The 23081-nt window shown below is 39.3% G+C and overlaps 1 protein-coding gene across 1 annotated transcript in view; it reads left to right on the forward strand.

The window, feature by feature from the left end:
• Positions 1 to 3353: 3353 nt before the first annotated feature.
• The window catches only part of pebp4 (phosphatidylethanolamine binding protein 4), a 53966-nt gene continuing 34238 nt past the window's right edge, over positions 3354 to 23081 (forward strand). Inside the window, exons 1-3 of the mRNA XM_080499301.1 lie at positions 3354 to 3406; positions 4507 to 4610; positions 4798 to 4930. Of these exons, the coding sequence (XP_080355427.1) occupies positions 3404 to 3406; positions 4507 to 4610; positions 4798 to 4930 (240 nt within the window). The 5' untranslated portion in view covers positions 3354 to 3403. The remainder of the gene's footprint in view (positions 3407 to 4506; positions 4611 to 4797; positions 4931 to 23081) is intronic.

Consider the following 23081-nt stretch of genomic DNA (forward strand, 5'->3'; position numbering starts at 1 on the left):
GAAGTGATAACCAAGTGCTGCTTATCAGCTGCAACAACCAGCAATTTAACACAGAACTCAAGTCTCAGAGATATAACACTTTGCCCTTAAGTGTTTGTACAATCTACCAAACGGTGTGTGCAGTGTGAGCTCATAAACAGGATGTTATGATAGCATGGCCTGCCCAGAATCAGCTGTTGGAAGTTATTCATTTTGACCTTGCTTAGTTTGACCAATGACCATGTATGCATAATAGAGGAAAAAAGCAAAACGAAACTGGCACGTCTATTTTTCTTGTACAGTCATTGTGTTTTTGAATGTTTGTGTGCATTTTGCACAGCTAAACGTGATGTGAGTCTGTACACACTGAGCATTTACATATTTGTGATCTTCGATTTGTGGCCACTTGTCATAAAAGGGCTTTAGTTTACATGAATGCATTCAGTGTCCTGAAACACAAAGTGATGCAAAATCAAAGAGTTTTTTTCTGTAAAAAAAAAAAAAAAAAAAAAAAAACCAGAAAAAATTAGGTTGATCATGAATATATTCTCTGTGTAGCTTTATTAGGCTTGTGAGCACACACGTTCCCCAAGTTATTAAGTGTTATATTGAATAGTTTTGTCATCTGGTCACGGCCATCCTGGAAATAAAAGTATTTAAGAATCAATAGAAACCTCTCCATAGCTGAAGTGACCTCTTAGACATAGCCAGCTTTGTCACTAGTGGTCTGTTAGCGTTTAGAGAATTATTCTAGTTTAAGAAAGCCTCCCTCTTCCACCTCGAATGTCTGCAGCAGGCTTTGTAAGACTTTACCATGCGGGAGGCCTCCTCATGGCTGTGGGTGAACTCATCCAATACTCATCTATACACTTCGAGCACTTTTCTTTGGACTTCTCTCCAGTGAGACACTCACAAGAAGTAGCGGCGTCGTGGTGGAGCACCAAAGACATTGTGGCGTCCCGATGCCAACTGTGAGTGATGCTGAAACAGATACTCAGAAAAAGGAAACCCGGAAAGACACAAAATGTTTCAAACATTTCATAAACAGTTGCAAAGAGGTTTATATCAAATCATTGTTGTTGACTTGTTTCACACACCTCACAGTATATTTTAAAGATTGTACTTGATTGTTGCGGCGTTATTTGGATCAGTCGGCATGGTGCTTGGTGGAAATGGCAAGTGTTGTATATTGTATAATATAACATGAACTGCAAGTAACTTGCAACACTAATGTGCTGTTATTTGATGTTGTGCACTGCAGGCAGTGATCAAAATCATAGTATTACTGAGTAATACATTTACTGAATATAGACTTGACTTGCATATAGTTACTGTGCAGCTACAAACTGTTGTTGAAAAATAACGGACTACCCATTGTGCTGACCTCCGGTTACATCTATTATATTCTGTAATATACATGCAAATTACAGGCAGTTCAAATAAGCAGTTAACTAATAGTGAACTAGGATTCTAGTACAAAGTAAAGTAGACACATGCTCATAGGAACATCACTATAGAAATATATTGTACATCCATAAAACATGCTATTGTTATCAAAAGAGTAAATTCTGATTACACATTTTGCTTTTGCAGCACATGTTAGAGAAAGGCTTGCTTCAGTCCTACACATGATTGGTCATTCTATTCCACACCATTGTTAAAGTGGACACACGCTGAGGTCCCAACCAAGAGCTTAAAATGATTAAGAGCTATGAATCAATTCAGAGACAAACAACAATTACTTGCTTGTGTCGACTCCTGGCCTAAAAACCAGACTCCATCAACAGGGCTTGAGGGAATAGTTTACTTGTCGACCATTTAAAATATAGGATTTAGATAAGTGCTGGTGCTCCAAGCAGTAGCTTTAAATTGTTCTCAACTGCATCATCAATGTGTGGATTGCTGATTAAACATATGAATTGTCATTTTAAATACTTTTGGCACACAGACTCAGAAATTTAAACCACCAGAAATTTTAACAAGATTTGTCTTTGTACTGATTTTGAATATTTTGATTATGAATTTCCAAGTTCATACAACGTGTAGTTTGAAGAAACAGGTTAACAACAGTAGGGTCCATCTTGTTGAGATTGACCTCAGTCCTGGTGAGACTGATGCGTCCTCAGACATGCATGTCATTCGTCAGTGCATTGCATTTCTCAGTGAATCTTCTGCGGATGTTTTGCATCAACACCTCATGCCTTAATGTACAGTGTACTGTAGTGTATGGTATTGAATGTAAAGTAGTATTACTGTGGTCACTAGTTTGTTTCGCGATATTTTAAGCTACCATGGTGCTCTCTAGGCGGCTGCGTGTGTATTTGTAGATGTACATAATCCATAATTTGGATTTGAAGCAATCAGTCGCTGTGTGATTTGAAGAGACAGACGCACGTGTGCTTTATAGTCTGAACACTGCATCGGATTTAGAATGCCAAACACAATACTAATTAAAAACTCTGACATCAAGGCATCAATTTGTGATATTACCCATGAAATGAATGCAGGGATTTCAAATTTGTCTCATTATTTTAAAAGTTACTTTATGCTGATGAGCTCCAGTTTTTTGAGTCTACATCCTTACAAAATGGGGAGAAAGTGTGGACACTGGAAGTTTAGCAACTCGAACATGTAAATATTTATTGTGATGACTTATTCAAACTCGGCATTGCAAATGATACAAGCTATTGCATAGCGATATAAGTTTTTTTTACTATGCATATTGAAATGTCTCACTTTGAAACTACAAAATTGCACTGCTTTGTAGCACCAGGTTCTATTCAAAAAGGCATTAGAGGGTATTGCAACGTCATTAGGTAGGTAGACAATGTCAGATTAGAAATAAAATAGTAGAAGAAACATTTGATTATAGATAATGAGGAACGTATCACTGGGACCCATTTCCATATGTTTTGGGTGCTAATATCACAGCTGCAGAGAAGCACAAACCAAAGGGAGCTTTAGCAGCACCAGGAATATATTATATGCTGCACAATCACTACTGCATAGTTTAAGAGGCCTTGTTCAGAAATGGTTGAAAATCACATAATAATTAATAAACAAAACAAATGAAAACTTATTTTAAAAAAAACAACAAAAAACGTGAATGTTTCCTCAGTGTTGAAAGCCTGGAGGACGTTTTCTTTAGTCACCAGGTATTTTTGTTCTCAGAGTTGTTTTTATTGTTTAAGAGCTGTAAATCTGAAAGTCTGTAGCATGTGTTCTTGAAAATGTGTACATACTATTTACTAAATAAACAACGAGCAAATACTCAGTTTGTTGTTATTGTTTTATTTATTTTCTGGATGATGAGTTATGTTGTCATGCGACAAGTTTGCAGCCGGATCGTGAAAACTGCTGCATCCTGCGGATATTACGATAGCAACCCTGCAACCACACGCAGCAAGTGGAGCTCCTCTAAACGATGGTAACGTTTGTAACTCCTGGAAGACTTGCATTGTTTTTTGTTTTTTGTTTTTGTTTTTTTCACATTTAGTATTTCTTAGACCAACGCAGGCTGAGCGTCGTCTGCTGTGTACCTGCACGGACATGTATTAATGTAACACATAGCACGCACAAACAAATGAACGGTTTAATTTGACGTTGATGTTAGTATTTCACAACAAATGAGACTACAGTTTATTCAGAGTTTATTTTAAGGGCGATACAAAGTCCGCGATTTAGGAAAAAAGCAAGTAATGACGCGAAAGTGCGATAAAGTTAAATATAGTTACTGTTTTGCGGTGTGACGCACAAGCCCCCCTATAAACAAACAAATAAACAAAAACATAAACGAAGAAGTTCATGAATAAATTCAGACAGAAGCTACACATAGTTTAAATAAAGAGCAGAGTTTTCATCTAAACTAGGATTCTGTGCAATATAGTGCCTCCTGGTGTTTTATTTATAGATAGAGACGTGTGTGATAGACATCACCATTCATGCACAAGGCAATTAAATGTGTTTTACAAATAAATAGATTAAAACAAATTGATTAAGAAATGCATACAAGGAGAATAAATAAGATAAAGCTTTTTTTAAGACAAGTACTAAAATCAGTAAATGTTCTTGTTTATTTAGAAAGCCCAAGCAAATAATAGTGTGCCTGATTCAAAAGAGGTGAGCGTGTCAGCCTTGATTCATATATTTTAATTTTATTTTCAAAACAAAATAACAGCACTACGAGGATTGTGACTCTGCCCAAAGGAACATTGGCAGAGTTTTTTAAAGTTTGACAATGATATAGTAACTAATATTTTCTTATAGTGAAAGCACTGCCTTAAAAAAATAGATGTAGATATTTTCCATGTTCACTTCACGTTTTTTGCAATATCTGTTTGAGAGCTATTCTTTTAGAAAGCTGAATGACATGTATCTATTCTACCATGCAGTGCAGACAGACTTTATTTGACCCCTACTATGAGGAGGTTATTAAACCATTTTCCATTCCATATGGATTCAAATGAAGAATACAATAGTAAAGGTTTTTTCTTGTTCTTTGCCTAACTGATCGCTATTATTCTACAGGCGTCATCGGCAACCTTTGTGGTTTTGTACGTCTTCACTTTCGCGTTTTTCCATGTTGAAGGAGCAGGAGACACCCTGAATGCTGTGGATTCTTCCTTCTGTCAGTAAGTCACCACGTAATGCCTCAGAGAGATGTAATCATGGGACTTCAGAGGCACACCGATACAGCGAAAGTTAAATCACAGCTTGCTGTGTCTATTTTTACCCTTGGATGTGAATCTATTCACTGTGTTTTGTATGGATCTTGTAACAAAACTGTGTAGGCTGAGTTCTATCTTGTATTGCTCATAGTGGTGGACTTGAGGTGATCTATCCAGAACTGGACGTCAGAGAATGCCTCATAGTCCCAAAGGAGCGGAAACTCAGAGAGAAACTCAGCACAGCCTGGAAAGCCCCACAGGTTTCCTACTCTGAAGCAGAGGAGGTAGGATACACCATGACACTATGTGTGTCAGAGTGTTTGTGTTGTTTACGGCAGAGGTGTCGGATGCCGGCTCTGGAGGGCCACACAGCACATTTCATTGCTCCAACACTCCTGGTTGTAAAGATTGGGTCATATTTTCTGCAGGCCTCCATGATGATGCACACTTTTGTTTTGGTATTTTGGGGGTGTAGATATTAAAAACCTGCAAGACTGTGGCACCCCAGAGAAGTGGGAAGCTGAGCGTAAAATATATAAAATGGCTTTTCTACTGCACAATATCAGTATGAGCAGTGATTATTGATTAATCACTGATGGTTTTTAAATGAGAGTCTATTATTCATCTTGTCTCATAAATGGAACATTAAAAATGTTGATTTGATAAAACACAACCGACTGGTCATGGATACTAATTGTAGACACTAAGTTTGATCGAGATTTTTGTATTCGAATCTCTTGGTATGTGCCCATTTGTTAAACATTTTTAAACAGAAACATATTTTCAGGAAATGAGAGAATTAAAAACAAAACATGTCATGATCATTCTAAATTTGATCTTTGTTGGTACTTTGTTGGAGTGCTTTTATCGTGTATATTTTAGAATTCTCCAGCAAGCCAAACACCTGTATGCTCAGTTAATTTGTAATCCCAAATATAATTTAGGTGAATGTCAGCTGCTGTAGGCTACAGCTCCTTCCATTTCATACAATGGTGTGCGTTCACTGCTGCTTTATCCAACTCACGCTTGCTGGAAATGCATACTTAGAAAGTTCCCATCCGACCCAACCTGGCCTCGAACTGGGGAGCTGGTTTTATCGTTGCCAATTTTATTCTTTGTTTTACTGTATTTTGTTGGGTTTTTTTTCCCCTTCTATTTTTATTTTTGTCTTTTAAGTGAAGCACTTTGGCTTCAGCCACAGCTGTTTTAAAGTGCTATATAAATAAAAGTGACTTGACTTGACTTGACATACTATTTCATCAGGGCCAACCTCAAGCAATCGAGATAAAGTGACTGTAGAGTGAGGACGCATGCATGGAATGCAATTGCCACATTTGCACTACCTATTTATTAACGCGAGAGGGCAGTAATGGATAAACTAAACTTAGTGTCTACCTCAGCAGAGCACATTGGCATGGAAAATAAATCAGTCGGTAGTGTGCATATAGATATTTAAAATTTCACTCAGTGTTTTGAACATGATATTACCTTCTACTATATGACTTCAAGAGAATAAAGGCACAAATTGCAAATACTCGCTGCAACATTATTGCAATTAGGTAGTAATAGGTGGCGCCTGGATTTAGTTTTCTCAAGCATAAAATGACTCATACTTAAGTACGACTTATGCCAAATTAATAACTTTTCTACTTTCAAATGTATAAGTTACAACTGAGTTCATAAATTGACCATTAAACCTTTTCATTTGCTTTTCTTAAATAGCGAATAAGATCATTTAACGAAACGATATTTAAGTTTTTTTTTTCATGATTGAGCATAATTTAAGCAGTCTAGTAGTTTTACTTCGGTATTAATATTTAGTTCTCAATAACTAATGTTTAATACACTTTTCCACTACTGCAGAATTACCTCGTCTCATATTTGAGCTGCTGATGTAATCTGCCACCAGCAGGTGGCGCTGGCACATCATCTTTTGAAATCCTCTGCGTGAACAATCGTGTTAAACAAAGGTTATGTTGCCTCTGGTTTTACAGTTTCTACCATATGAAATGTCGTCTCACAGTAATGTCGTTAATACTCTTGTCTTTGGTCCACTGACAAGTGATTTTAATTTTTTTTTTAATTGGTGAAAACAACAACACTCATAATGTAATTGTTAAAAAAAAAAAAACATATCTTAAAAATAAATCTCCATCTTGAGTTTGAGGTGATTCGACTGAACTGCAACAGACACCAAACAAAAGCTTTGGATCTTTCAGAGAATCTGAAGATCAAACGACATCGTGTCTATAAAATAAAGAGTGAAAACAGCAGAAATGAACTTTCTTTAATTTTCTATTACATTATAAGATGATTAAACAAAACGTTCAAAATCGAAACGAAGTAAAATTTGACTTATCAATAATGTGGATGAACAGTAGTAAAAATACTTAAAGTCGAAACCATGGAAACAGTCATAAGCAGAGCAGGACATCAACATCACAGCCACTTGAATGACTTTAATACCCCGTCAGGAGACAAAAAAAACACATGTTTTTAAGAAATAATACTGTATTCTGTCTTCAGTGTTGTGTTGTATTGTTCTCTCAGTGCTCACAGACAGAGCTTCATTCAGAAAATCTATGTTGTGTATTTGTCAGTGTTTATTCATCCACAGTTTGTGGTTTTAATGTTGAAAGAGACACACGCCTCAGTCCACGGAAACGCCGCTGAAAACCCTACATCTGTAAATTGGAAACTTAAATTGAAAGCCACCTCGATTTAGGAGCCAGTTTATGAATTTCAGAGCTAAGCAGTCCAGCTTGAACATGATCTATTGCCCTTCTCTCGCTCAAACTCCTCTTGATGTATGGCCGTATTATCTCTAATGCTGTCTTACATGATTCTCTTTTATTGCCAGAATCAGTGTCAGACAGCAAAACAGATTACATGTTAGATTAAATCAATACAAACTTTATTTACTGGGCTTTGAAATGTAATTCTCCATTCCTCCTCTGACACTTATGTAAACACACAGCGTTGAAGGCTCAGCTCGCTGCCCGTGGTTCTGCTTGCTGGTCTGCCGGTCCACCACGCTCTCTGTCACCGTGCCACGCTGCCAGCGCTGCTGCTATTCTCTGCCACTCAGCTCTTGTACCCAGTAGCAGGAGTACAGAATAGTAGCCGCTCAAATCCACCCACTGCAACACCCACTTCATTACTGGGACGGGATGCATGCCTGCTGAGTAATTGTAATGGAACACAATGGGCAGCAGTCCCATAAACCTGCCTCTAAATACGTGCTCATGACCAAAAACAAAAGCAAAGGGCCACAGAAACTGCAGATTTCTGTGTCCAAACTTCAGAGCTCCGACTTGCCACTTGAACTTGCGAGTTACAATAAACAAAAACGTGTGGCGTGTGTATTAATGGAGCCTTGTTAGAAGCCCTAAATGCACGGAGAAGCCTCAAAACTGTCTTCGGTTTGATGTGAGTGGGATACGCGTTGGCTAATGGGACTAAAACTAAACCAGCGTGGCTCAGCTGCAGTTCGTCTCATAAAGAAAGAGAATGAGAAAATAACGCAGGACCAATGGAATTGGGACAGATTTCTGATTATCCCCGTGTTTCAGATCTGGTTCGTCTCTGGCGAATGTGACTTGAGAATGTTTAAGATGCTGTGTCATGGCTGTAAAAGAGACATTCGAGAGACTTAAGTGTTTGTATTGTCAAGACAATTTATAGTGTTGATTGTCTTGACACTTAATTGACTTTTTGAAATTGCTTAAAATTACCTCTTGTTTTATGTTCTGGTATTTATTGATTTTTTTTTTCTTTTTTTCCCATTAAAACAAATATGCATCCATCAATCTGTGATACCAACATATGATACAACAATTTCAGACAACTGCACGCGCACACACACACACACACACACACACACACACACGCACACATGGCGTGTGTGTGTATGTGTGCGTGTGTGGCTATTGATCATTACTTATTCACTAAAGGTTTCATAGATGTATGCAGTTTATCCCCCCCTAAAATGGTTTCCTAATCCTGAAAGAAGGTATCAGCTCCTGTTTTTAAAAAAAATCCTGAGTCCTGGTTGTTTCCATCAATATGAATATCGACTGCAAATGCCAAAATGCTTAAAGGAAATGTTGATTCACTGAAAGGAACAGATATGCGAGTTCAGGGTGTTTTACGGAGGCTCTTTGGAGAAGCAGCAAACTTTGCTGCAGGACAGAAAACCTTTGAAATGAATTCGTGCCTCACAGAAAAGATCGAAAAGACGAGTGAAGATAAAAAAAAAGAGAAAGGAATTCACTCGTGAAGAACATTCAAATACCTGTATATATTTGGTTGCATCCGATGGTGTGTTTGGCGTGGCGGGGGGAACTTTTTGAGTGAACGTTTCCTCTCAAAGCGTCACCGCACCTTCGTATAGTCGCAAAATAGTCTGGTTGCGTTTTCCCCCAAATTGTTTTTCTAAAATATAAATACCATTGTGAGGGTCTCTTCAGTGTCCACACACACACACACACACTGATGTGATATTGTGTGATATCACTGATGTGTGTGTGATTTTCCCAGCTAAGTGTACTAATCTCAGTGTCCACATTGTTAAATTTAAACTCTTTTTTTTTTTTTTTTTCTGGTCATCGTTCAGCGATGGAGTCGGTGTAAACAACGCATACCACAGCACTGCTGTTTCCACTGCGGAGTCACTCCAACATTGGAGACACTTTTGGAGTTGTTGTTTCTTTTTTCTTTTTTCATTTTTAGTAAGGACCACAGCCACAGGGCACATTCTTAGACATGGAGGATTTCAAAGCCTTGTTTTTTGGGGAGACGTTTCTTGCATCTCGTGGATGGAATGAGGGTTTAAACCATTACCGCGATTAGAGCTGCCTCACTATGATCTCTTGAGCTTGCTTACTGCTGCTAATAGCTGTTTCCTCTCTATTTCCCTCTATCTTTTTCTTTTTCGCTCTCTCCCTCTCTCTCTCTCTCTCTCCGTGAATGATTTTTATGCTTTGCTCAAACATGTGGGGGCGTTGAGAGAGGATTTAAATGCAACGATCCCCCTCCTCTTTTTTTTTTTTTTTTTTTTTTTGGTGAATCTCAGTGTTCTTTTCTGCAAGCCTCTGATGACGACAGGGCAGCTTTAAGCCTGGCAGTGCCCACGGCAGGCTGCCGTCTCAGCGCTGCCCACTCTCCTCTGTGTTGGCATGCTGGAGAAAGCGAGGGTGGGGTTCCTCTCTAACAGACCCTGTCATTCCTAGGAAAGCCTACATGTCCACCCATGCAGGATTCCTGATAGGTGTTCGTGTCAGGGATGCGAGAGCTCGGAGAGCTGAAGAGTTTATTCTCAGTATAGGTGATGATCTGCGTTCAGCCATGAGTCAAGGAGCCATCTTTGGAGGTATACTAGTGCCTATATATGACAGCAAGGGTCAAAAAGTGAAACATGTACTATAATATCCATCTAATTGCATATTCAGTGCCATCAGGTGGGTGTTTTTTCTTTTCTTTTTTTTTTTGTTGGCTCTGCTGGATTAAATCAGCATGTTTGGCTGGGATTCAGAGAGTTTATTTCCTTAGCTAATGTTCCCCTTTGTCATTATAACACCCTGTTAAGCTGACCCGTATCCCGCTCCATTCAGTCATTGCCCATTACTACACAACATATATGATTCATGTGGGCTTCCGAGGAGGAAAGAATTACAAGCCCCGGCTATCGGGAGCTCTGGATTGATTATGCATATTCATTGCAGTGAAGAGAGCAATAGATCTCCAACAACACTCTTGTGCAGAGGAAGAATAATTTGCACCTTTTGCAGCATGTGTGCAGCATGCGGACAGCTGCAGGTGCAAACAGAGACACTCGCGTTGCAGGACTGAGAGGAAGACGTGCGCAAATGTCTCTTATGGATGAGTGAGATTGTTCTTGACACATTTATGCCTCATAGCCAAAGTGGGGTTTTTTTTTTCTGTTTTCTATCACGTCCTTTTTACTGCTGTCTTCTTCCCGGCACATACCCATACATCTTCTGGTAAAATGACAGTATATGTATTCTAAGCTGCCCATTTGTACCCTATTGTTGCAGCAGCACGGTTTTCCTTCACCTTGCGTTTGGTCTGAATGCGTAGGCAGCAGTACTTTTACTCTGTGGCTGTGAGTAAAATATGATTTCAATTACCATGAAAGTGTATTGTATTATCAATGGGAGGATAAGAACAGATTAAGGAAGCTCTGAGATGCTCTCACAATTGACAATGGTCAGGGTTTTTTTTTTTTAATGCAAGCAGCAGTATTGGAGAAAATGATAGATTTTCACCGTTTGACAAAAGCTCTGTGAAAAAGAGGCGGTCCGAGATGTAAAGCCGACTCAACAGACACTTAAAGATGAGATGTTTCCTTTAATGTAAGAAACTTTATATTATAGAGAGGTCACATTTCTGCAATCAGGGGAAAAAGAATGCAACCCTTTTTTTTTCGGGGGGGGGGGGGGTCGGGCAATGTACCACAAGTTTGAAATTCATCAATTGACTCTTAAATTTTCCCGAGAGCAGATATGAAGACTGAGAGAACCATCGAGTCTTTAATAAAAATACCACCTGAACCTGTGCGTCCTGATTATTATTCAGTATTCACACAGACAGTCTCTCTCGCTCTCTCTCGTCAGTTCATATACATTGACTGCAAGATCTGTTCAAACAGAGATTCATAATCTGCATGGGAAGTGCATCTGCTGCTGTGGATACTTAGACAAACATACAAGATTAAATTTCTATTTATATGAGCCACAGAATCCTAGCATTTGCCAGAGAATCCTTGTAAGATGTAGAGAAAACTTGGTCGTGCTTCGGCTCAGAGATAAGCTTGCATCTCTTTAATGGGATGTGTCCGGCAGGGAGTGACACTCACTGCTCTTAGAGTCATACAGTATTTCTTACATATGGAAGGTATTTATGGAGGCTTTATGCATAACTTTATGGACAGGATTACTGTGGTGTGTTAAGCTTGAAACTGAGGTAATTGACTTTATTTCTTCTTTTTTTTTTGACAGGTCCTTTTGTTTTAAAAGTAATCACAAAGTTATAAGTGATTGAGTGAAGTTTACTTAAGACCCAGATGCTTGGCTTAGTGGCATTTTGCCCAAAATGTTTTTGTGCTTCTCATTTGTGGTCCGGCACAGGGTTTTAGTTACAGCTGTCCCAATCCTCTGATTCACCTTCTTTAAGAACAGCTCCAGGGCTGCTCATAATGCTTAAACTCTCCATAATGCCATCCCCTTCATCTCCCCAGTGGTCTTATTGTCTTAACTGTGGATGGAGAGACAGTGTAAGAAAAAACAGGTTAATACATGTTTGGCAGTGGAGAAGTAAAGTATCTTTTTGAAAGACAGGCTCTATTCAAGTTTTACTCAGATTTTTCATCCAATTCACAGTTTCTCCCAACTTGGTTATCCACATTTTCTCCTGTTTTCTCTGGTTTTAAGTGTATATATAGATGTGTGTGAGTGTGTGTGTGTGTATACACACACTCACTCACACACACACACACACACACACACACACACACACACACACACACACACACACACACACACACACACACACACATACACACACACACACAGGTGATTGGATTAAGATATTAGCACCCTTTTTTCTTTTACAGTGAAAAGGCTCATTGTATCAAAGATCAGGTCCACCGATCTCCAGATTGATCTACCTTTTCTCTTCATTCCCTTGATCCTGCAGTTTGGAAGCCGAGAAAATGTTATGCAAATGATTTGTTAATCCCTTTACATTATTTGTTCCATTCCTCCCGTTCGTTTTCACACTGAATTCCAACACAGCGGGCTGACAGGCGGACACCCTCAGATTGCTAATTCTTAAGATAGCAGAAAAGAGAAGTCAGTCATCATCATCCCAAATTTGAACACTTGCTTTAATCAATTAACTTGACTTCAATGAATTACTTTAAAAGTGCACAAATATAATGCAATACTGAATACTTGTAAGACCTTAAACTTTAACCTCTTTCTCGCTTTCTGTGTCTTTACTTCAGTTCCTTCACGAGCGGATTAACAGTCGTTCAGGAAAAAAACAAACATTGACCTGCACAATTAAAGCTATAAAATCAGCATAAGCAGGATAAGACAGTCGAATTTAAGCCGAGCGAGCACATGAAACTGTGACCAGTGTTTTCTCCCCAGTTTTGTTGTCCTAAAGGTTGGTGTTAAAAATAATAAGAAAGAGGTGGGATGGTCTTAGATTCAAGAAGCTTAAAAATGCAAAATCTCAAATAAGCCCAATTTTTCACCAGCCAATCGCGTCGCATTTTGGTGGGTTTGTGTTGATCGTCTCAACTGACTCACATGCCGCCCCTCCCCAAATAAAAACACTAGAGATTTATGTGGCTTTTCAAAAAATGTATCTAGACATTTATCCAGCTTAATCTGCTTAACATATTAAAGTGATTTGCTTTACCCTGAAGTGGCTGAAGCTGCGAGCTCACCGCCCCTCACGGCACTAAGACCTCAGAGGCATTGTGGACACCTTCTGCTCCTGAATAGAAGAGAGGTGGGCAGGAGTCATCCCGCTCTTCAGCTCTGGAGTTGTGGCCATCCCCACTGTGTGTCCATTTTACTTTCTTTCTTTTTTTTGTGTGTGTGTGTTCTGCTATTAGTCCAACTGTTGCACTCAGTCAGTGTTCTTAGGCACGCAGCACTGCCAGCACTGCCCACACTGTGGTGTGGAGGTTTGGAGCTCTCAGCTTTTGAGCTGAACTGAAAGAGCTCTCTCACAGAGTAGGTGTTGGCAGGGTGCTTTGTTTCTTTCTGTGAATGTCATGAGAGGTATGGATAATGAGAAGACTGAAGCGCGGCGATGGCGTGATTCATCTGGCCGTCAAGTTCATGCCTGACTGCAGATTTGGGGCATTTTCAGAGAGACAATGTGCTTAACCTTTTCTTCAGTCGCGACACACAATCTGAGAATCGGTAGTGACGGTCACAGTGTGTTTTCCTTAAGAAACCACTTCACAGGCCGCGCAGCGAAAAGGTCCTGGTCCAGCTCAAGTGCCGCTAATGTCCTTATTTGGCATAAGGCTCTTCAAGATGTGCTTCAGGGCAACAATTTTGCCAGCTCTCATTAACACAACTGCAAGCTTTTGGCTTGGAGACCCTCATTGTTGCTGAAGTGTTGGAGCATTTATTGTCACCATGGTATTTAGCTTAACGTCTGTCAAAGTTAAATGAGACACGATGGGGTCAAAGCAAATGTGGCCCTGCAGACGTGATTTATGTTATTTCACTAAGAGTTTATATTATGAACTATGAAAGCAGGCTTGAAATGATCTTAAAATAAGATGAAATTTATAGTTTTTTTTCCTTGAGCTGAAGGCAGTTATTTTATAACAAAGATTGATAAGGTTTCGATGAATTATGGCTATGAATTAACAACCAAGTTCAAAGGTCAGTCTGTTTGACAACCAGAAAACAGAAAAATGTCCTGTTCAATACATAAATATCTGTTATAAATAGACTGATCCATCATAACATTTTAACAGATAGTTCGAGGGTGGGAGAATTTCTGAGGGAGTGAACATTTTGTCCTCAAATTTGATGCGTTGAACACGGGGAAAATAAAGCGAGTCCAACAAGGGTGAAACTGTGATGTCTGGAGGACTGGAGCGACAGCTCTCGCTGGCTGTTCTCGGTCTACAGTGGTCTATCTAAAGTGGTCCAGCTAAAGAAAAGTTGTGAACCTTTGTCAAGACCAAGGACAGCCATGGTTCCATGTCGCTCCATGTTGTCAAATCACACAGACCAGCAACCGTTGCTCAAACCGTTGCAGAAGTTCATACACTCTGATAGAAGGTGTCTGAATTCAAAGGTTTGTAATGGTTGGGCCAATTAATACAACCACCTGCACCATAACTGTATCTGAAGTGTTGTGGCTTATCATTGTCTATATATCATAAAAGCTTTTAACAGTGAAAGCTGAAAGCACTTGTTGAGAGTGTTAAAACACCGCGATTCTTACAGTTATTTATTACAAATCAAGTCCAATGTATAACTTGAGATGGCACAAAGGCAAGTGGTGAACTATCAGAGTTAAAATAATAGGTCTGGTTACTAAAGACTGAAAAATAGTGTACGTTTCAAAATTTGGCGAGAAAGGAGTGAATAACTTAAAGCTGTGCTGCAGCATTGGAGGTTTATTAAGCTTTGACAGTCGGTGCCACTAATTCTTGCAGGTTTTCCAACTTTTCTGGATTAATTACAACCTCCCATGTCTGCTTGAAAGCAGTGGTACCAGACCCTACCATACCCTCATGGGGTCCAAGCTGTGGTAGAACCACATCAGGAAGAAAGAAGACGATAAGCCTGAAAACATGGAGTGTTGAGGTGAACTGGACCGAAGAGTCAAAGCAAAGCAACTTCAAAGTGCCGCACATTTATGGGAGCTTCTGCAACAGAGTTGGAAGAACTTTATGAAGAATATTTGATTTCCATATTGGAAAGAACACCATGACCGTGTTCAGTTGTTTAAGCTGCCAAAGCGGGCTACTTTGATAAATTCTGAATGCATTTCGGTTTATAAATAGATTCCATGATTTCTATTTTTTTTTTTTTTTAACTCAAATTGTTTATTTGTTCTATGCATTATATATCACAGAGTAGAATGAAACAAACAAAATAAAATTGGGGTGTTGGAAGACTTCTGACAGAAGGGTTTATTACAAAAATCTAGTGGAAGGTGTTAAACTGACCAAATGGCATCATATTTCACAAATTAGAGATATAAAAAAATATTTTAATATGTTAAAACCCTCAATCGACATCTTGGAAAACCTTCCATGGTTGTTTTGTGTCATTCTAGTCACCACATGGTTCTATTGAGTTGCCGAGTATGGTTTTTTTTTATCCAAAAAGTGTTGCACTCTGTAATTGTAATTAAATTACAAGGGTTAGATACAACTTATAAAACAAAAACCAAGATAAAGACCTATAGTTGTATGGTCATTTGCCCCATAAAGAGTTAACTACATTGGACTGTAGAAGGAAACTGGTTTACCTGAAGAAAATCCAAGCATGCACAATGAGAACATGCACGTTTTACATAGAAAGGCCCTGAAGTGGACTTGAACCGGTGAACTTCTCAGTGTGGCCTGACAGTGCGTACCATGACACCACTGTGCATCCCTCCTTTACTGTTTGTATACTGGCATATTTGATCATGCGTGTGTTCTCTGTGGCTTCCCCCATTTCTTGGTCTTTGCAGGTTTTCTTACTTTTTCCCCACCATTGGCGAAGCTACGGTGAAAGATTTTTTGGAGACAACTTGAAATAGTTCAATTAACGTCTGACAAATAAAACCAGAAAATCCCCACAACTGAGAAACTTGAACTCAAGAAGGTATAAATTAAATATAATTGGTTGAAAATCAATTTGTATCAATTATGACTTAATTCCACTCATCAGTTTCTCCACTAAGGTTCTTGTTTCTTACACAAATTGTAATCATTGTGAGTCGGTCGGATTTAGCCGCAGTTTTCAACCCACGTCATAGAAAAGCATCAAAATATTGAAATCTGGTGTATGGAAAAGTAAAGACACTCGTCTCTGTTCACACTACGGTTATATTTAGGTGAAAATTGGAATCATTTCATTTTTATTTTTTTCTTCCCATTGGCTGCATACGTTTTCAAATCCTGCAGAAATAGTTTGCAGGAAACGTGTTTGCTGTTTAACTACTTCTATTTTAGGTTTGTGACACATATTGTAAAACTGTTTGCAGATCACAACCTGGCAGCAGTAAGGTGAGAGCACGCCACCATCAGTGATAGTATTAACTTAGCGCATTAACTTACGCTGTGTGCCTGTATTTGAAAACACGGCTATTACGAAGTCTCGTGAAATGAAATCTAGCCCTTTTTCGCTGCATCTTGTCGTCTATTTATAACCAGCAGGTACTTGACCTCTTGCGCTTGGACTGAATGTCTGAAAGGTGTTAAAATCACACGCCGAGGCTGTCCATACAAAGCGCTGTTGAACGAAGCGCGGCTCCACACAAACGAGCACTTCAAACAAACCCATGAGTGGTAGCTCCTTTTCATATCGCACGGAATAGGAGAAATTGATTGGAACTGGGAGGCTTAGGACTGGATTTTCCTCAACCATAATATTTTTTTTCTCTCTTAAACAAGTGCAGCTTAAATTTAGATTTTTTTTTTTTTTTTTTTTTTTTTTCTGGCTTTGTTTTTTATGTCTTTGTCCAAATCCTATCGGGTGGTGCTTCAGGTTTTTTCCTTGAGTAAAAAGTTGATATTGTTGTGGGGAAGGAAAAAAGGACTTTTTTTCATGTGTGCAGGAATGTAGATTTCTTCCCCCCGTGAAATCCTAATTGTGCCTTGGAGGGCTGGTAGGGTATCTCTGCTCAGCTCAGCTCAACAGGATTTGTGTCTGTGTATGTTAGAGTATGTCTCTTAGCTTGAATACGGATATAACCCTTTCATTGCACAAGCTGCTGATTTTTCAAATTTGCCGATAGGCTGATCCTGTGCATCCGTAGCTTTTTTTGTGGAAAGTTTTTTTTGTTTGTTTGTTTGTTTGTTTTTAGCAGCTGCTCTATTTATTTTTTTCTTTCCAAATAGTCAATATTCAATATTTGTTAGGAAACAATGCTCATAACATGCAGACCTGCCTTTCTGTGGATTAGCCTCATTTGAAAATTAAACTCTGGAGACCAGAGTTTGTCAATAGCAGATGGTCAAAAGGAGGATGTATGACAGGTCAAAACGGTGTCTGTCCTTTGCATCACCTGAATTATTGCTGCGCATTTATCTATGCAAATCCAGGATAAGATCCTATCTGCCTGCAGCAACATATCCCCCTGGATTTGGTCTATGTGAGGTAGGCAGGTTATGGCTGACAGTGAAAAACAAATTGCAACAACACATATGAGGAGATTATTGCTGTAGTCATTAATTGTTGCTTTGAAGGGGATTAGGATTACCCAGTCCTATAGAAAACACTCGAGCACCTGTCCTTCCTCGTATCGAACAATGTTACTTCAGTTTTTCCTTATTTCAGTATCAGTCTCAAGTTGGCAAAATAAAAAAGGCTGATTTATTCAAATGAATCATCAACGCTGGAAATGATTCAATATGTGCCACATTCAGATGGGTGATATATTATTCCCTTGGGGAAAGGGAAAGATGGAGCTGTGGAGCTGTTTTATTTGTGCTGTCTTTATCAGTGTGTCAGGCAGAGAGGCTGAGCTTGTTCTCTATGAATGGACGAGCCCTTGAACCATAAACCTGTACCTCCTCTGATAACAGTTTTTGCATTGTGATGTAAGTGCCATTCTCTGTGATGTCCTCTCTGACAGCACTAAATATATCAACACGCACAAAATGATCTGTCAGACGAATTATTTTATTTGAACCAGTTTTCCAAAACTAAGGATTTTCTGTGCTACGTGCGCAGTGTGTGTGTTTGAGGACACATTGTGGATTTTGTAAGGGATTCAGAGCAAAGCACAGCATTGTAGATGCATTTCACCCAGCTTTGCGTTTCATCTTCGCCATGTTTTGCCTGTCGATGAACATTTTTACTGTACTTTGTGTCTTCCGCACCTTACGCTCCATGTCGTTTGCGCCGCGGCGGCTGCTGACTGCTCTGACGTCTGATATCGCCACATCTTATAAGGTGATGAGAATGCTCCCTGAATTGCTCAGAGCCCGTGATGACATGGCCCTGATTGTCAGACGGGTGGGCTGGTGACACTGGAACACAGACGGTGCTTGTCTGTTTGAAATATTCTGTTTCGAGCTTCCAAGCCCTGGGCAGTCCTCTCTCCCAGTCTCCCAACACCCAGCTTCGCCCACTGAAACAAGACTCTTCCATACTGGAAAATCCGGCCCTGTCAACTGGCAGTCTGGACTTGGTTCAGCCCACACGCCAAGCACCCCCCCACCACAGCCACCACTCCCACCCCTTAATAGGCACTAGAGTTTGCCACCCCATGTAGATGCCTTTTGGTAGCCATCCATGGATGGCGTCAATAGCATCTTCCTACACAACAGTGACTGAACGGAGGGCACAGGAAAATGTGGGAATAATTTACACTTTCTCACTGTACTACCATCAGAAACCATAATTAATCATGATAGAAAAAATGTGGAAGCCATCTTGGCTGGTGAAACACGCAGTGCCTGTGAACAGCCCTGACACCTTTAACAGCTCCCATGGCCAAATAGGAATGGGTGTCAGAGTGCTTACAACTAAGCTCCCTTCATGGCAGCATGTTTCCCATCATCCTCGGATCTGTCTCCTCCGCGACGGTTCTGCACAAAGTGTGGCTGCTGCCACCTCTTTATTTAATACTTATTTCATCTATTTGAAGTGCAGTTTTAAACAGATTTTAGCCTGTCGAGATGAGGAAACGATAAAAAAAAAAATGTTGATCATGCAGCTAAAATCAACAATCGGCCTCTTTAGTTGTGCTGAATTAAAATAGTGAGAAATGAGTTCCAACCACAATAATTCAATGCCATAATAAATTGTAATAACATAAGATGACATTTGGTATAAAGTCACTCGTTACAGTCTGCCCTTCTTTACTTTTCAAAACATGCACTGATCCACTCGATCTTTCACTTTGAAAGTGTACATTTTCCAAATACTTGTATGTGCTTTTCTAATTGAAATAGTTTCCTCTGGATCCCCAAATCCAGGTGAAGTAATTACACTGTGCTCACCTTCTACCATTTTTCAGGCTGCACTCGGTGGCGAAATAGTAGATCTGTGACTCTCACTGTGACATGCTTGACAGATTAATTATGGATATGAGTCCAGTGCTGTAATTTGCCCTGTTTGGCTGTCTTGTGCTCTCAGCAGCCAAACTGCATGACAAAAATACACCCTGCTTGCCTCATTTAGCACGGGCTGGATCGGAGGCTCGCATCGCAGCACCTGGCCGCATGTTACTTCAGAGTACCTGTTAGTGGCACTTGCTGTGTCTGAGCATGTGCATTTGCAGAAATGCTTTCATGGCAGTGAGTAGGTGTATGTGTGTAAAGCCACGACTAGAAAGTGTTGAAAGCCTCAGCTAGCAAGATCGCATCCAGGGTGACTAATAAGCTTAACATGAGCACGGCAGTGTTCGCAAGCATGGCGCGGTGAAAGAAGTCTTCAATGTTGAGAGAAATGCAGAAATGGTTCCTGAGGCTGCTGCTAATTCCTTCACCCCCCTCAAGCTCCAATCAGACTGTGAACCATCTCACTGTTAGCTATGGCATCGTGGCAGTTCCAAAGTGCGCAGCAGAAGTACGAGGATTCATAAACAAAGTTCAGAACGGACTGTGTTTTGGCTCTCACTGAGTTTTTTTTTTTTTTTTTTTTTAAATCATCTGTGGTTTACAGCCTAAAATAAAACATTGTTCTGTGATTACCAAATGACAAAGACACAAAGCAAATCTATTTAATGCGCATACTCTGTAGGCCAAAAATGATATTACATTGTCTTATCTTGCCTTCTGTCATGTGTTAATTTGATTAGAATATTGCATATTTGTATGTTCAAACAGAAAACGTGATTATGCAATTATGTAAACTTGAGTTTTATATTCTACTCGAATTCCTCTTGAACTGCTGCCTCTTTGTATCTTTCCCTCTCTCTCTCTCTCTCGCTCTCTCTCTCTCTCCCTCTATCTCACTCTCGCTTCTCTTTGGCTACCTCACATTGATCGAGTAGCTGTGTTGTCTTTGGGCCTAGAATATGCGTTTGTATCCACACGTGACTTTTCTTTGACCATGTGGCTCCTCAAAGTGTGGATTTATAAGCCACTTCACACTCCATTCCTGTGTGGGAGGAGGCTGAGTTAAAAATAGGCAGGTTTGGAGGTAGTGAGCATCCCGCTCTGTGTGAGGCACTTAAGAACACACTGAGAACTATTGATATTCTCTTTGCATATCATTTATTTGTGTTGATCTACTAAATGAATGGTGAGCTAGTGACTGCAATGTCACTGGCTCTTGTTAAAAAAAAAAAAAAAGTTGTTTGCAGTGTCAGAAGAACTGAAGTTGCTCAAAAGCAGAATGCAAATGATTTTTTCCCCTCAAAATATTTGAAGCATTTAGAGCATTATCAAAGAAATCTGATTAAAAACATTTCCCTGACCACACTTAAATATATGTAGTCCTATTGGCTGTCAGCACTAGTAATATGCTATTATTTTTTACACAAAGCAATTGGTTTAAATGTCTAAAGGATGAACACAGGAAATCATTAGACCTTGAAAAAAAAGAAAAACTAAGTTTCAATGACTTGCTGCTGTGAGTGACCCTGTGAATAGAGGCAGCCAAACTCACTTTTTTACAGTATTCAAAGACTCTAACATTTATCCACCGTAACACCTAAGTTTATGTTTTGTTTGCACCAATTTGACCTCAAAAGAACTATAATGGATTTGATAAGCATGTTTTTAACAATGGGTTTATCTTTTGTTTGCCTCGGATCCACTTGTTAGCTTATTGATTTCTAGTCACTGGTGATTGTTCAAATAACAGAAGAGAGCGGAAATGCATTATCCTCGCAAGAAAACAGAGATAGACTTTGAAAGATTTTCATGTGAATTGAGAATTTTAGTCAAAATTAATAAAATGTTATCACAACTTTCATTGTTTGTCGCATTTTCTTTGTTCTCTTAAACTACCCCAGGACATATTACAGTAAAACAGCTGAAAACTACAATTGTTGGCACCTCATGGTTTGTTGGTTTGTCTTGGGGGTGTGTGTGTGTGTGTGTGTGTGTGTGTGTGTGTGTGTGTGTGTGTGTGTGTGTGTGTGTGTGTGTGTGTGTGTGTGTGTGTGTGTGTGTGTGTGTGTGTGTGTGTGTGTGTGTGTGAAATACAGTAGTTGGTTTTGAAAAATTCACAATAAAGACAATTCGTCTGTTGTCTGATAGTGTATTTTCTCCTTGTCTCACATCCGTTAAATAAGATAATGGGTACGTTTCACAAACCTCTATGAAATATGTAAATGTTCTAGGGGGCGAGCACCAGCATTGGTCCTCATATGATCCTCTTGCCTTTTCAGCGTATTAGTTTTCTGTGTGATGCTGAAGCATGTCAGTGCTGAATGCACATAACAGAATCCCTGACCCAAACACTTGTTTTTATTATTAAACGTTACAACGTACAGATTTAGAGGAGAAAGTAACAGCCGGCTCTGACTTTGCAATTACCATTTCAAACATTAGTTGAGATCAACAGAGGGTCACACGCACCTGAAGGAAAAAAAAAACACTTGAATTAAAAGCATTAAAAGATTCAGATGACACAATACATATTACAAATCAGAAATTGTGTTCTATTAACAAATGGCAAGGTTCAACTTCTTTTTTACAGTTGTATGCATGCTGAAGATTGTGATGAGCTGTGACACAGGCAGATTTTATCGAACAACCTTTTCAGTAATCCTTGTAATACAAAAAAAGATCTTTTTTTGATGTCACTATTCAATCAATCACTCAATCAACTTTATTTATATAGCACTTTTTATACAATAAAAATAATACAAAGTGCTTAGCATGCATACACACATATGCTGTGTGTGTGTGTGTGTGTGTGTGTGTGTGTATATATATATATATATATATATATGTATATGCAGATTCTCCTGCTTATGTAGAGTGCAAAAGTTACAATGGATGATGAATTTCTATCATTTAAATGTTTAGTTTTCTCTAGTACTGAGGTGGCTGAAAGTGTGTATTAAGTTACACATGTTGCATTTATTTATACAGGTTGTATTTTTTTTTTAAGAAAAGGTTTGAAGCATTCGGGAGTCCAGTCTCACCATATATCTCAAAGAGTCCAGCTATACAACTATGAAGACAAAAGTAAAAACACCTGAATATTGCAATTATCACTGACTACCGTGAATGACATTGTTGTTTTGTCATTGAATGTGTAAAAAGTTATAAATTGTTTTTCCACATTTGCCACGCTATTGATTGGTTGTTTGGAAAAAGAAAAAAAAATCTACATTTGGACTATACACTGGGTTTATGTTTGCTCATTAAAAAAAAAAAAAAAAGAGCATGTAATCAGTAATATTGTGACGAGAAGTGGGATGAAGTCTTGTCCATTTTCAGAATTATCAGACACTCTACCTATCAGCACCAGTTTAATGTACACAAGAAGAAGTACAAATATTTCTAAAAAAGTGGCTACTTGCCCGATAAAGGTTTAATATTGTTGCGTCTGATGAACAATGAGGTCTCCAAGCGTCTGTAGATGAGCCGACGGGGGGATGTGCTGCTCTTAATGACAACTCGGCCTGCCTCACCTGTCGTGTCGGTGACCCCTAGGTGAGCAGCACAGCCCCTCCCCCTTCTATCGCCGTCTCATCTTTGGGTCTGCGGCCCCTCGATTCTCTAGTCGGGATGCAATTACTGCCGGC

Source organism: Blennius ocellaris, assembly GCF_963422515.1.
Source record: "Blennius ocellaris genome assembly, chromosome: 7".
NCBI lineage: Eukaryota > Metazoa > Chordata > Actinopteri > Blenniiformes > Blenniidae > Blennius > Blennius ocellaris.